General features: G+C 42.2%; 1 protein-coding gene across 2 annotated transcripts in view; it reads right to left on the bottom strand.

Moving 5' to 3' along the window:
* The window catches only part of DMAP1 (DNA methyltransferase 1 associated protein 1), a 32194-nt gene extending 18380 nt beyond the window's left edge, over nucleotides 1-13814 (bottom strand). Inside the window, exons 1-7 of one of the 2 annotated variants that reach the window (XM_081195324.1) lie at nucleotides 13621-13814; nucleotides 11176-11285; nucleotides 10029-10120; nucleotides 8441-8636; nucleotides 7356-7514; nucleotides 5270-5437; nucleotides 3886-4071 (exon numbers count right to left, since the gene is read on the bottom strand). In XM_081195324.1, the coding sequence (XP_081051450.1) occupies nucleotides 3886-4071; nucleotides 5270-5437; nucleotides 7356-7514; nucleotides 8441-8636; nucleotides 10029-10120; nucleotides 11176-11277 (903 nt within the window). In that variant the 5' untranslated portion in view covers nucleotides 11278-11285; nucleotides 13621-13814. Of the gene's footprint in view, nucleotides 1-3885; nucleotides 4072-5269; nucleotides 5438-7355; nucleotides 7515-8440; nucleotides 8637-10028; nucleotides 10121-11175; nucleotides 11286-13615 lie in introns of both variants that reach the window. The other variant, XM_081195323.1, reaches the window with a different exon arrangement.
* Nucleotides 13815-14333: the final 519 nt, after the last annotated feature.

Below are 14333 nucleotides of genomic sequence, written 5' to 3'. Positions count from 1 at the left end.
TTTGATATGTTAAGATATCAACAATTTCTGCTGGTACAAATCTAGCCGTACTAGGAATGTACTAAAAATTATGGAGGAAAATTGCATCTAAAACAACCAGTGGGACATGGAAAGGGTTTCATAGCACTAGGCGAAACAAAATAGCCCAAACTATACTGACATAACATGTGACACTGTCCTTAAAAGAAGCTCTACCCTAACAGCAGTCTCTTCTGGATGAACCACAAAGATTCTACTAGGCTAAAATCTACAGGGCCTCACACTAGCTAGGACTGTAAGAATGCTATTCAGGTCTCCCAGGTCTCCAAAACCTCACTTAACTTCTACATCTTTGTTTTGCCCAATTCCTGAAAACAGACTCCAATAGATAAAATTACTTTTATGAATCATTTTACACAAAGTTGGTCAACCACCACGCTGATTTGCTCACTGGTTTAAAATCTGTTTGCTTTGATCCATTCTGAATTATTTTAGCCTCAATCTTTTTACTATGCTGCATACAGTAGAATGCCCATTGCTACCTGAACCGTCTGAAGATAGGGACATTTCTAAAACATAGAATGTCCCTATTTTCATGCGAAATATTGGAGGGGATGCCTTTTGGCTCCCAGCCTAGCAATAGTCAATTAAATTCTTGCACAAGCACAAGGATTAGCTCTAGTACCTCCTCCCTGTGATCCAAATCTGAACCAGAGGGTTGGGGGAACCCCCCAGAACAGATTTGGGGACGCATGAGGAGAGAAAAGAATGTTCAGCAGAGCAAAGGAAACCCCTGCACTGACAGAACATTCACCTTAACACTACACTGAATGCAACCTTATAGTCTTGACCTGTAGAACTCACAACACGCTAGTATAACTACAAACCTGGATACAAAGCAGGTTTTAAAACCCTGCATGGTCCCAAGCGTGGATATATTTTGGAGTGCAACTCTGAAATGCAAAATTATGACTTCTCAAAATCCTGAGAATCTAAGATTTGTTTAAGAATATCTTTAAACTTTCCCCACCTGATCATTGCATGTTTTCTGTTCCATGTTTACGGCCAATAAACCAGGATTAGTATCACTTTCCATTAACTATTTAACTTCTGTACCATTTGTACTAAACAACTTTACTATTCTTGTTCTAGCCATTTGTTCCCTGCATGAACTTCATGCTGTGGGGAAATATACCCATCTCATAGTGCCTTGCATTTTTCACCAGGAATAATGTCTTTCTCTTCTAGCCAAATATTTTCCCATTACAAGCTAAGCATGTAATTTATCCGCTGTTTAAACACTGCAGATTCACAAATGCTTCAATACAATAAATTCTTGGACAATTAAGCTATAATTTTAAAAGCGTGTGTGCATATCCTCAGCAGAGGAAGAAAGAAACCCAACATAATAAGCTCTATTGCAGATCCCTCTATCTTTCCCTACAAATAACGTGGGTCTTGCTTAATTAAAAGGGAGCTATAGTAATCCTAGGAAGCTGTTAAAGCTGACTGGAAGTCAGAAGACAGAGGCTGAGTTGGATACATATATGTTTGGATACATATATGCTTCTCAAAAGAAAAATTGTTACCAGTCCAACACATCATTCTATTGAACATCTTCTATTAATAATAATAAAAAAGCCTTTCCACCCAGAAATTTCAATATTGTAAAGAGATATACCATGGATCATCCATGAGACAACTGATATAGTCTGTGAACCCAAGGAAATACTGATGACTAGTACAATAATCACTGAGATAATTCGCTGAGCAGGGAATTATCTCCCGTCATTTAGCAGCAAACTTTCTTACTTGTGTTTGGCCAAGACCTAACCTGTTGAAGCTATGCCATTTGATTTCCCACGTTGCAAACAAAGGAAAGCCCCCATTCACAGCCCAGGAAACTGTGTTGATTACAACAAATTAGTTATTCTATCCCTTCGGGACACCGGAGGGAAGATAATATGACAAATTCCCTTTATCATTTCGCCCTTCACCATAGAGTCAAAATCTGTTGTGGGGGCTCTTTAGCCTGACACACACAGTATTAAAGAACACTTTATTGCAGTCCCTAGTTAATAAATTGAACCTAGCGCCTAGGGTGACCTGAAGCCAAAGCAAGAAAGATGGACTACCGTGATGGCAGCAGGAGGGGGTACAGATAAACTCTACACTGACCGGATCAGCAGCAATGCATGCTGGGATTTGCAGACTCCGCTCCATACTAAAGGCACTGATGCAACCAAATTTCTCCATGTTATTCTGTTCAAGAGAATCCTGGAGCAGTTTTGGGCATGTCCCTGCCATCTCCCCTTGACAATTATCCGCCTAATCCCTAATGAAAATGAGGGACACACTAACTCCCTCCCACACTGCACAGTCTGTCTTCACCTCACATCAGAGCAATTAAACAGGTTGCTATCCCTCACACGCCAGCATGAGCTGTAAATGCTTCAACCTCAATTGACTCTTTGGTAAATGACTTCCCTTTGTTGCGATGATGCTGATACAGCCCTCAATTCAAATTCTTAGTTAAAATGCGTTTTTTTTTCTTCAAAAAAACACACACACGTTTCCCTGCTACAGTTGGTAATTGACTCCTAATGGACTCTGTCATGGTTGAAACAGCACTAGTGCAACAACAGAAGCTGCCTTCAGGAGCCCTGAGGTGCTTACCTATAGGCAGGCACAAGGGCCCCAGGCAATACTGGGGTAGACAGCCAAACACGCCTCAAGCATTTTGAGTGGCTATTTGATTCCACATGCTGCATGGCATGGAACAATCTGGCTGACTAAGAGGCAAAGGGAAACTGAAACCACAAACCTTCAGGGCAGCCCAACCCAAGACAGCAGAGCAGTCCTAACAAGCAGTAAGCCTGTAGTGACACAAAGTGGTGCACACTTTTTTTCTTTTCTTTTTTAAGTATGTAGTGGCTTCTTCCTACTCATCTCCCTCCTTAGAGCCATCTGAAAGGCAGAGTCCTTTCCCCAGAAACTGCATGGCGTCAATGCGGTAATTCCACAGTGTATTCTAAATAAAACACAGTGCTAGACATTTCGTATATTATTAAGACATTCCGTTGTTCCACCACTCACAACATGTAAATCATAGAATGAGTGAGAAGTTCACAACTGAACACAGCAAAGGTAGAGGCAAAGAGGCATTGAATTTACATTGGTATTTTTTGTACACCACCTTGGTGTTCTGTGGGTGGGTGGTATATCATTTTTTCTTTATAAATAAATGAATGTCAATGCTGCTCCTTATGTTATCCATTTACACCTACCATCTTGAGGTTTTAGGAAGGCATAAAAACACTTGTTCTAGGTGAGAGCAGGAACATCAACTAAATATCATTCTCTTTTAACATTTCAAAAATATTGGCTTAACCCTAGATTGGAAGAGCTTCAATTCGTCTGCAAGCCTGGCAATTATGCCAGACCCAGAAGCTCTGGGAAACCTGAGAAGGGAGTCTGACCACTACCTCATCCTGTAATTGTAATTTTTTTAGAAGAAACCAGCTGAAAAATGTGCTTCTTTCAAATTTCCCTAATCTCCCCTTGTGTTGCTATGCTGCATGGCACAAAGAAGAGCAAGTTCCTTGCTGTGTATTCACTAACCACTGAACTGCTTGCTCTCTGAGAGGGCTTTGCATGAGTCCAGTTTCTCTCCTTCCTAGTGCAGCACTTTCAAGTCCTTCCAGCTTAACCGAAATCCCTCTGCAGCTTGCAATATGATTGAAACCCAACTTTTCTCCACACCCCAAGAGATATGAGGGTCTAAAAAGAAACAAACAAAAACACAGAAACAATGCTTATATGGCGAGGACCGGCAAACCACCCCTCACTCCCTGCCCCAGGCCGTGGCAGACAAATGGCAAGGTAGAGCCCTAACAAGATATTTACAGGCTTCTCCGTCTCTTTCTTCTGTGGCAGCTTCTTCTTGGGTGCCTTGCGCTCTGCACGTCTTTGTTCAGTGGTGGTGTCAGCGGCGGTGATGAGTTTCTGCAAGTCTTGTGTTCGCTTCTCCCTCTCTTTCTTCCTGGCTTCGATTTTCCGCAACTCCTGGATTAGATATTCCTCCTCTGCCACCTACAGGTGAAACGGAAACATGACTGGAAAAGCAATCCAAAGGGGCCACTTAATGGCAACAGATGTGCTTCTGGCCTGGGTTTCACCTGCCCTGTGGTTTTCTGGGAGCCAAGTTATATACTACTAGAGAGACAAAAGCAGCAACAAATAGTACAATGTTCTTACCCAAGCAATTTTTAAAGGCTCATGAAGCCTTGAAACACTAGATACCACAGCCAATCAGATTCCAAAGCTCTCACTATGTATATAGCAGGCTATAGTATATAGATTCTACGTTGTTAATGTCACTATCTCATTGTCTCTCTTTTCGTATCTCCTGCCTATATAAGGGCTCTTCACAGTCTCACTTTCTTCCACCACACATAATTTACAAGTCCCTTCCTTTCCTTTCTTGACCCCTTCCCCCATTTTCAGCACACAGGCTGCCCTTGCTATACCCTCACAGATACTCCTGCTCACAGAGCTTTCTGGGTGTGTTTAACACAGTCAAACCTACCTTTCACTTTGTTTCATTTCCTCAGAAATATGAATGTTTATTAACATTCTCAGCCAATACCAGATCAGGCAGTTGCTGCCAGCACCTTCACCATCAAACTACGAGCTACAAAATACGAACTACAAAATGATGGCGTGTCCAGGATGTTTCATGAAAGCAACTGTTTTTATCCAGGTAATGCAAGTACCCATACAGTAGTGCAGACATGTCCAAAATCCGTTTCGGGGACCTAATCCGGCCTGCCTAAAAAAGCTCAACAACTTTGGTTGGCCCTTTGGTCGGCCCTCACAGCCCTTCACTTCATCAAATCTGGCCCTCTTTGAAAAAAGTGTGGACACCACTGCATTACTGAAAAGAAAAATATGCTAAATGCATTGTCTGAAATCCAGATAGAACTTGACAAGCGTAATCAGCACTACGCTTCTATCCTTCTCAGACAAAACTCAAATAAAACGTATTTTAACACACTTTGTTTTCTAGTAGTTATTCCTTTATTCACATTGATCACCTAATATGTGTATGCCCATTACTTGATAAATCACGCTTAAAGGATGGGAGGTGCACCTACTGCTACCTCCAACAGGAGTCACATTAGCAGCCCTGAAGGGCACTGGGGAGTACCCAGAAATGATGAGCTATTGCTACAGATCCAGTGTAAGATAATGTGAGGCCAGGCTGCCTTGCAACATTTCCTGACATTACCTGCTCTGGTGTCCGATTATATAGCCTCTCTAGCTGTTCTTTCCGGCGCCTTTCATGGCCAGCATCAAAAACAGGGATTTTCAAGTCAGTGCCTGGGGTAGCACGGATGTTGGCCAGCTTGGCACAGATGTGATAGTAGCGCTCCTTTAAATCTTCCACTGACCGCTTCTAAGGAGAGAACAAGGATACAACTGAGCTTAAAGAAATCTAACACCATGAAAAAATAGCTTAAAGTTATGCAACGTGAACAAAGCATCAGAGAAATGTTAGGAAAATGATTGTAATTAGCGCCAATTAGTGAACTCTATCACAGGAAATAGTTTTATTTCTTTCCAGTATCTGCAAAGCATCTAATAACTTATCGCTCTCTGGGCAGTAGTATCCAGGCCTAGGTATCACAAGACGGTGGTCCCATGCTACATACAAGGCTTTGTTGCTCTTCATTCAATAATCACAAATCAAGACAGGACTGCATATTCTGGGATCTTCCCTCACCAATACAATTTTATTTAAAATATAGCCATTCTCCAAAATCCTCTGTTCCATGTCCCCTGATTCCATGGCAACATCTTCACTAACACTCTCCATCTCACCTCACTTAATCAGTTACCCAGCAGTAGAAACCCTAAAATTCTTTTTCTAGCTTAATCAACTTAGTTCTTCTCCTTGCACATAACGTCAGGTATAGGGAAAATAAGGGTGGGGATTCAAAGGAGCTACTGGGAGCTTAAAGTGGGTTGATGATTGTTCCTTTGCTGGAGTAAGGGAGGCTCCCAACGAGAGGGCCCAGGGCTGAATAAAGGAGCACACCCACACGCAAACTGCAAACATATGTCTACAGGGAGAGTACAACTCCATCCAGCACAGCCTTTTGACTGACCAGGAGCACCTCTGTTTTGTGTGGATTAAGTTTCTATTTGTTCACCCTCACTGATGACAGACACTAGTTTAGAATCAAGACAACTTCCTTGAATTTAGGTGGAAAGGAGAAATAGAGCAGGGTGTCAACAGCATACTGGTGACACTGAACTTCAACACTCCAGACAACCTCTCACAGCAGTTTCATGTAAATGTTAAAGAGCATGGGGGACAGAACACAACCTTGAGAGACCCCAAAGGTCAACAGCCAATGTGTCAAACAGGAGTCCTCCAGCACCACCTTCTAGGTTCACCCCTCCAAGAAGAAACAAAGCCATTGTAAAACAGTGTCTCCAAGCTGCATTCCAACAAGGCATCCAAGGTTGGTATTGAAAGCTGCTGAAAAGTCCAGAAGAACCAAAAGGGACACACTCCCTCTGTCCAGTTCCTGGCATGTCATCCACCAAGGCAACCAAAGCCATCTCTCTCCCATAACCAGGCCTGAAACCAGATTGAAACAGATCTAGATAATCTGTCTCATCCATGATCTGAGATGCCAACACACACTCCAGATACCTTGCCTCCTAGGGTGGACTATCTTAATCACACCCAGACACCCACTAAGATTATGAGCTCCAGCAAGTCCATGACAGTGGAACTAACACTGTCCTCCACGCTAAGATCACCATAATTCAATCCAGCACAGAAAACCAAGTCCAGAATGTGTCCTGCAGCATGGGTAGGGCCAGATTACTTAGGACAGACTCATGGTTGTCATGGCAGCCATGAAAACCTGAGCCAGTCCTGACAAGGCATCAGCATAAATGTTGAAGTTCTCCAGCACAACAAGCTGAGAGGAGTCCAACACCAAGAGTACCCCTGCTAGAAATGAGACTGTTGAGTGACAGGGTGGGTAGTACACCAACAGAATCCCTATTCTGTCCTAGCCATCCCACCTTCAAATACACACTGTTGAGATGCCTCTCAGAGCTTAACAACCCAGCTTTTCCTTGCTTTTGTAAGTCTCTTACCCAACACAGCTGGTGCTTATAATATTTCACACAAAACTTCAGGAAGAGAATTCAGGAACCCTTAACAGGCATGTATTATTTTAACCTGCACACTGCATTGTCCATGTCTGCAGATCCTTAAACTGGAAATAAGTTTTATTCAACAAACTGCACCATGGCAACTTTACTGTAGACGGTATTAGCTGACAGGCACTTACTTTGAATTGCTGGTGGTCATAACGGTCATGAATGACCACAAAGCGAAGATCGAACCATCTGGATAAGTCAAAGAGGTGGTCGGTTTCAGCTTTGGTCCAAGCATCATCATGAAGGTACATCTGATACTCCTGTTCTGAGTAAATTGGAATTTGCACTGTCTGCAGAAGGAAAGAACAGACTGAATGAGACGGCTGGCACAACATGCTCCCCCTCATGCAGGATTGTTTCCTCTAGCAGGATTACTTTGAGGTAAAACAAACCCATGATTTCACAGGAAAGAAATCCAGTTGCCCTCTTCTATGCCCCAATCACAAGTAACTTCAAAATGTAAGCTTTATTTCCCACATCCCATCTTTGCTGCCACCCAAATGATAAAATGGGGGCCGCTAGTTCCATCCATTCGTTTTATCTGTTACTCAGTGCTGGGCCCCCAATGTTTACGGGGCAGAGGAGGCTGAGCACACAGCCAAATGTGGCGCAGCTTTAGTGGCCGGTTCCTTCAGAGCACTTGGTCTCCTCCAGACGATGCAACATTGCATGTGATGTCACACATGGCGGGCCCCCTCAATCTTGGGGGCAATTGCACCTTTACTGAATGCTATCTCCTTAGACTAAAGATATGAACAGCCACAGATGTTCATCTGCCAATCTGACCTCACATAATTTTGTGTGTTTGTGTGTGTGTTCACACCTGCACGCTCCTAAGTGAAAAGTAGCTAACTTTTTGTGACCTTTTCATGCTAACTTTAATTTGTGGCTTTGAGGCACTACCCAATGTTACTTAGATGCCTTCCAAATCAGGACTTTCAGTGTGGACGCTGATAAGTAGCACACACCCCACAGGACTCAAGTATTTAAAAAAAGTTAAAGAATACTGCAGAGTTTAATGTCCTGTGATACCAGAATCAGTCTTACACTTCTGAAGTTGATATGGGAATTAACCCTAGAGATAGCAAGTGAAAGAAAGAGGGTATTTGGAGATGTCCTTTGAGATACTTTGGCACAAATTTATCCACTCACTCCCATTTCACAAGCTCTGTTCAAGCCTTCATACTTAATACAAGCTCTGATCAATCCTTCATACTTTGTTAAATCTGGCGAAAGGGTAATCCTTGCCCTCTTCTGCTGCCCTCCTCCAGTGGTAAAACATGGCCCCATCCTTCCTAGCAGGGTTGGTGAAAGGCATCCACTTCCAAGGCCGCACTTTCTTAGATCCCAGCTTTGCCTTAACTGTGCGGTAGCCCTGCGTTGTGTCACTTGGAAGAAGGGGAGGTGCATCCCTGAAACAAAGACAAGGTACAAATTAATGGAACCTACTGTCAGCATGAGGCTCATTTTGCATATTTAATCCCCTTCTATGATCTCTGAGGAATGCTTAAAGATCAGTGTAAAGCCAGGGCAATTCTGTATACTGTAGATTGATCTTACACACTCAGCACACAACCCAAAGCTCCACAGATCTAAGAGGGTCAAAATTTATTAGTCTCTTACGTGAACATAGGCCAGTGAGGTACAGAGTCTGCACTCAGTCCCACACCCCCATTATTTAGCCTGGATGTGCATTGGCTAGTAGCAGCTCTGCTTGCAGCTGCTGCTGACACAGAGCCTGGTTTTCCACTTCCTCAAATTGCTGCTCATGTTCACTGGCATGAAGTGTAAAAAAGGACAAATGGAACTGTTAGACCTTAAAAAAAGAGCATGTCCAAAGATCTCCTAGGACAGATCCCAAGAACAAGTATGTTTCAGGAATAGGATGCCTCTTTGCTTGAAGCTATAAAAGATGGAGCTGGTGGGATCATTAAAGGCTCACTGGGCAGCAAGGTTAGCTCTAGTGACCATTTATTCCCATCTGTTCAGTTCCTCTACAAAAGATGAGAAAGCCAACCAAAAAACCCAAAAAGTAGGTCTTATAATCACCTCTAAGGTGTCACTTTTCCTGATAGCAAAGAAGAGACCTCTTAGAAGTTAAATACAAGCTAAAGGCTAATCACAGCACATTCTCATAATGGAAAAACCATGGTTTCCTGTTATGCACTTTCAAATACTGCAGGATACAGAAAATCTGCTTCTTTCATTCAATCTAGGAATCCACGAAGCATAGTGCTCCTAAAACATTATTCAGGCAAGGCATAATAGCACGGCCTTCCTACAATCCAGCCTCTGACATCTCTTGCCCCTTACTTGCTTCTGATTCTCCTTCATCTTCTACCACAAACAGGTGAAAGTTTGAAAATACAGATAAATTCAAGGAACAAAACAGCATGTGAGAGTTGAGAAATCTGTTACAATTCATGTGAACTTTCCATTGTCTAAGGTTCATGAACCCAAAATGAAAATTCAGAATCAAAAACTATAGTTCTTCCAGACAGTAAATAGTTCAGTATTTCCCAACATTCTTTTTAAAAGGAGAGTTCCATGCCCTCAACATCTGAATTTTTTACATATCAAAAGGGCTTCACACATTTAGATCATGGAGATCAAAAATGCTGAAACAGCACTTCCAGTAGAGCAAGTCATAGATCCTAGGAAGGGGCTAAAGGTAAAAACACTATCGAAAGCTGGAGAAAGTAAATTTTCAAGAACAGACTTGTCAAGGCTTTCACCTGCCAAATACCTAGGAGATGAGAGGCTGGTTTAAGGAAAACACCAACTATCCAGGTAACAAAACTTACTTTTTATCAGAGTACAGCAGAGCATAGACCTCCCGGTGCATTCCTTCTGGTCTCTTAAATGTGAGGGTCTCTGATGACTTCTTGGATTTTTTCTGAAAAATAAGGTTTTTATCAAAGGCTGTGCAATCTTAACACCAAAATTATGTGGGAGTATAAGCATCAGTCCCTGTTTATTCTGATTTTTACATCTGACAGATTGCATCTGTTCTCTTCTATGCAATGCCTCAAAACATCACAATCCAGCTTTATTGATCTAACTTTAGTCAAGCTTAAACTCTTGGTACAAAAACATATGAGCAGCAAGAGGATGTTGTTTGTATTTTGCTTCCCTGCAAAGTCTTCACTTCCTACTTTACTCATAGTTCTCAAAATGCAGGAACATTCTGGAGGTGAAGATTAAGAGGATAGCACAATTTCTATTTGATGACAGAAAATACCTGCAGTTGTCAACCAGACCTCCCAAAGTTCCGCAGACAAGCAAACTTTCCCTAATTCTCCCATCCCTCCACATTTCTGTCATTCTGCTGCAGGTGTGATTCTCTTTTATACTCAACAATGTAAACAATGCTACAAATATAAACAGGAAGCAGCAAAAAGCAAGAGAGAGGAGCCCTTCAGTGAATATAGTCTGAGAGGTATCCTGAGACCCTGCAAATCCAAGTGTAAAGAATATTATTCAAAATGTAAATATCATTACCAAAAGTAGAACGGATTGCTATTTTCCTTATGCCCAAAAAGGACATTCAAATTATGCACTCCAGCTTTATGCTGTATACAGATTAAACAAAATTGAAATAAGTGATACCACATTGCTTTCACCAGCAGGTACAGAGATATTAATTTTTTTGACACTCAAATGCAGAACTATAGGGACAGCACAGAATGAGGATGCTGAAAAATGTGTTATATGTCAAAAAAGAAAAATAATCTGATCTTTTATTTCTATTTTTTAAGAGGAGTAGTCTCACAACTTGTTCAAGACAAGTAGTCTCACAACTTGTTCAAGATTAGGGTAAACAATATTGCTGTATGCAGCAATCACGCTGGCAAGATCCAAAAAAAGAAGATCGTGTTGCATGCATATAGCTTAGAATTACATGCACAAAGCTTCTCCTCCTCCTATCCCCTTTCCTCACCCCTTTTGTACCTTATCAGAATTGATGATATCTTTTTTGTTAATAGTTCCTATGTTCTCAGATTCTGTGCCCCCCAGTTCCAATATATCCCGGACATCAGCTCCTGTAGTCATTTTGTCACCTGAAATAAAAAGCAAGGCATAATTAAAAATTAAGTAAAAGCCAAAAGGATACAGACTAGCCTTAACAAAATTAGCTGCGAAATTTGTTGACTCCCTCTACATACAACAGACTGCTTGTTACTTACTTACTTACTTACTTACTTACTCACTTACTTACTTATTAGGAATTAATTTTCTCTTCTCCATACAGTTAACTTACAGAAAATACAAGCACCTGCAACAGTCTTGGCAGGCACATGAAACTTTTATACCCATGGGACTAATGACCAGAGCTTTGTTTATTCCATGCACCCATGTGTTTTCCACCAAACTGCAGAACCTGATATTTGACATTATGTGAAAAGCACAGGCAGCATCTGATAAAGACTTAGAATCCTAGAACATGGTTTCTAGACTGCCCCTAGGGGATGGACGTTTCGTGTCAGCTATGTGTCTGTGTCTACTATGGTTGCTCCTCGCTATCTCTATCACTACAAGTCTATCTACAAATCAATCTTCTTCCCATTCCCTCCTAAGAGTCTATGTCAAAAGAAGCAGACAAATTATTTGAAAACCTGAATCTCTGAAGCAGGAAAAAAAATAAACATAGTCACATCTATGTAATCTAGCCAAACCAAAATTTAGAAATTTTAGTAGACTACACACATGCCTGGTGTCAAACTTGATTAGCAAGAGTTAAATAAAAGCGCTCCTTTGCATCCACTGTCCATTATATAATGGTATCCAGGCCCAGACGCGACATAAAATAGAAAAAGAAGCTGACTAAGAAATCATAACAAACAATTCTGTTTATAAAATTCTGTTTATAAACAACTATTCTAAAATATGGAGGTAGACAAGCATTGGGAAGGGGATACTGGCCTGGTTTGCTTGTCACATTAAACCATAGTTTAAAACAAACTATAGTTTAAAGTGAACAAATGCCATGGGCGTAACCAAGGGGGGCAGCTGCCCCCTCTAAATCAAAAAAAATACATAGCTGAGGCCTGCTCCCACCACAAAAATCCTGGCTACATCCATTTCAAGTGCTCAAACATTCTCACAGCATTCCTACTCTGTTCCTGCTGCACTGCAGACAAAACAAGTCACGGTCTGGCTAGTTATGTGATCCAAACCTGGGTTCGTGGCTTGTTGCTCTCCAAACGAAACATGAGTGGGTGACCACAACAAATCTTAGGTACACTCATGCTTTGTGTAGAGCCATATCCACAGCACAGCACTGGTAGGAATGGGGTAGGAGTGCTGTGGGAACTTTTGTCCATTTGCACCAGAATGCTGCCCATTACTTGCTGTAAGCTATGGTATAATGAGATGTGCAAAGTGGGCCACTGAAATATACGTGCACAAACCTTAATCCCTGTTATTAAAAATGAGCCTAAAGATATCCCACACAATAACATGGACTTTATTTGCTGCTTTGTCCACTCCTGCAGTCACTTGATGGCATCGGACCTGAAAACTATAGCAGTTCCCAAAGCAGGTTTCTGCCTGCCCTCTTGCCTTCTGCCCAAGCAACTGTGAACAACAGGGCTGCAGAGGAGGCAGTGTCTCTGCCCATCTGTCCTCTCCCACTACTGCCTGGCTGCAGTTTAGATCACCCCGCTGCTCCCTGATAAGAACGTCAAGTGCAATCCTAACTACAGTGGTACCTCAGGTTAAGTACTTAATTCGTTCCGGAGGTCCGTTCTTAACCTGAAAGTGTTCTTAACCTGAAGCACCACTTTAGCTAATGGGGCCTCCTGCTGCCGCTGCACCATCAGAGCACGATTTCTGTTCTCATCCTGAAGCAAAGTTCTTAACCTGAGGTAATATTTTTGGGTTAGCGGAGTCTGTAACCTGAAGTGTATGTAACCTGAAGCGTATGTAACCCGAGGTACCACTGTATGTCTACCCAGACAGAAGTCCTCCTAAACTCAATGGAGCTTACTCCCAAGCATGTGGGGCTGAGACGGCAGCCTTAGTTGGAATTCGGGAGTTCAATCTTCAGCCTGAATTGTTGCATTATGAATGGAACAATATTTCTGGAATAGTATTGAGATAGCGTTACATTTCGACAAATATATGTTTTTCATGATGTTTTGGCGTGGACTTTTTCCTATGGTAGCTCTGGAGTTCCGGAGCCCCAAGGGAAAAGACACCGGATACTAATGAAAGATACATCCCCCAGCTCTCCTCCACATACGCTGCAGCCCGCTCAAATGTCCCCAGGCTCCCCAAACCGTGTATATCAACTCCGCGCGCCTCAAGTTTCCCGCTCTTCACGGTTTCTTACGCAGTGCCAACTCCCAGCGTATCCCTCACGCACATTCCCATTTCCCTTCCCCCGTACCTCACGCTTTCCTTTCACGCGCTACCAACCCTAAACAGCAGCAGCGGACACCGGTTGTGCAGCGCCGATACGGGAATCCCAGTACTACTTCCGGTCCCCGTTTATCCGAGAATCGTTTCCCACTTGGGTCCGAACGTGCAACACCAATTGTGGCTCGGCTAGCGTCAAGAGTTCGAACTTGCTGGTTCCGTTTCCCCGCTTGTAGTGGAAAAAACTTTCTAAAATTTTGACGATAAAGTACAGGGTGGAGAGTAGCCGTAAAACTAATATCACTAAAGTAGAATGCAGATAGCGATTGCTTTGTTTGCGTCAAATTCTGATGCGATTTTCACTATACAAATATGGCAAACAGAGGCAACGCCCCTCAGTCGATGTCAGAGCATCGCTACTAAAAAGTAAGGCTGCCTGTATGTTGAAGCTACATTTTACAATATAGGTAAAAGCAGGGAATGCTACTGCGCCTGTAAAATCTTACAGCATGTTTTCCGTCCTCCCCTTAACGCACGCTGCATAAATTCTTAAACTGGATGATCGCCATAACTGTTTTCCTTTTTAAAAAAAGTTAGGAATTTTAGTACAATATTTATTCCCACAAGTGATCTTAGTGGTATTTCCATAGAATAGCTACAAATCAAACACATCCAGTCTGATTTAAACAGACAAAACAATTTATTCCCCAGTATCTGTGTTAAAGGCAAAGGATGTGATGAGAGCTGTA

Source organism: Podarcis bocagei, assembly GCF_964188305.1.
Source record: "Podarcis bocagei genome assembly, chromosome: 5".
Classification (NCBI taxonomy): domain Eukaryota; kingdom Metazoa; phylum Chordata; class Lepidosauria; order Squamata; family Lacertidae; genus Podarcis; species Podarcis bocagei.
The sequence above is the reverse complement of the archived record's forward strand: the minus strand, read 5'-3'. Positions and strand labels throughout refer to the sequence as shown.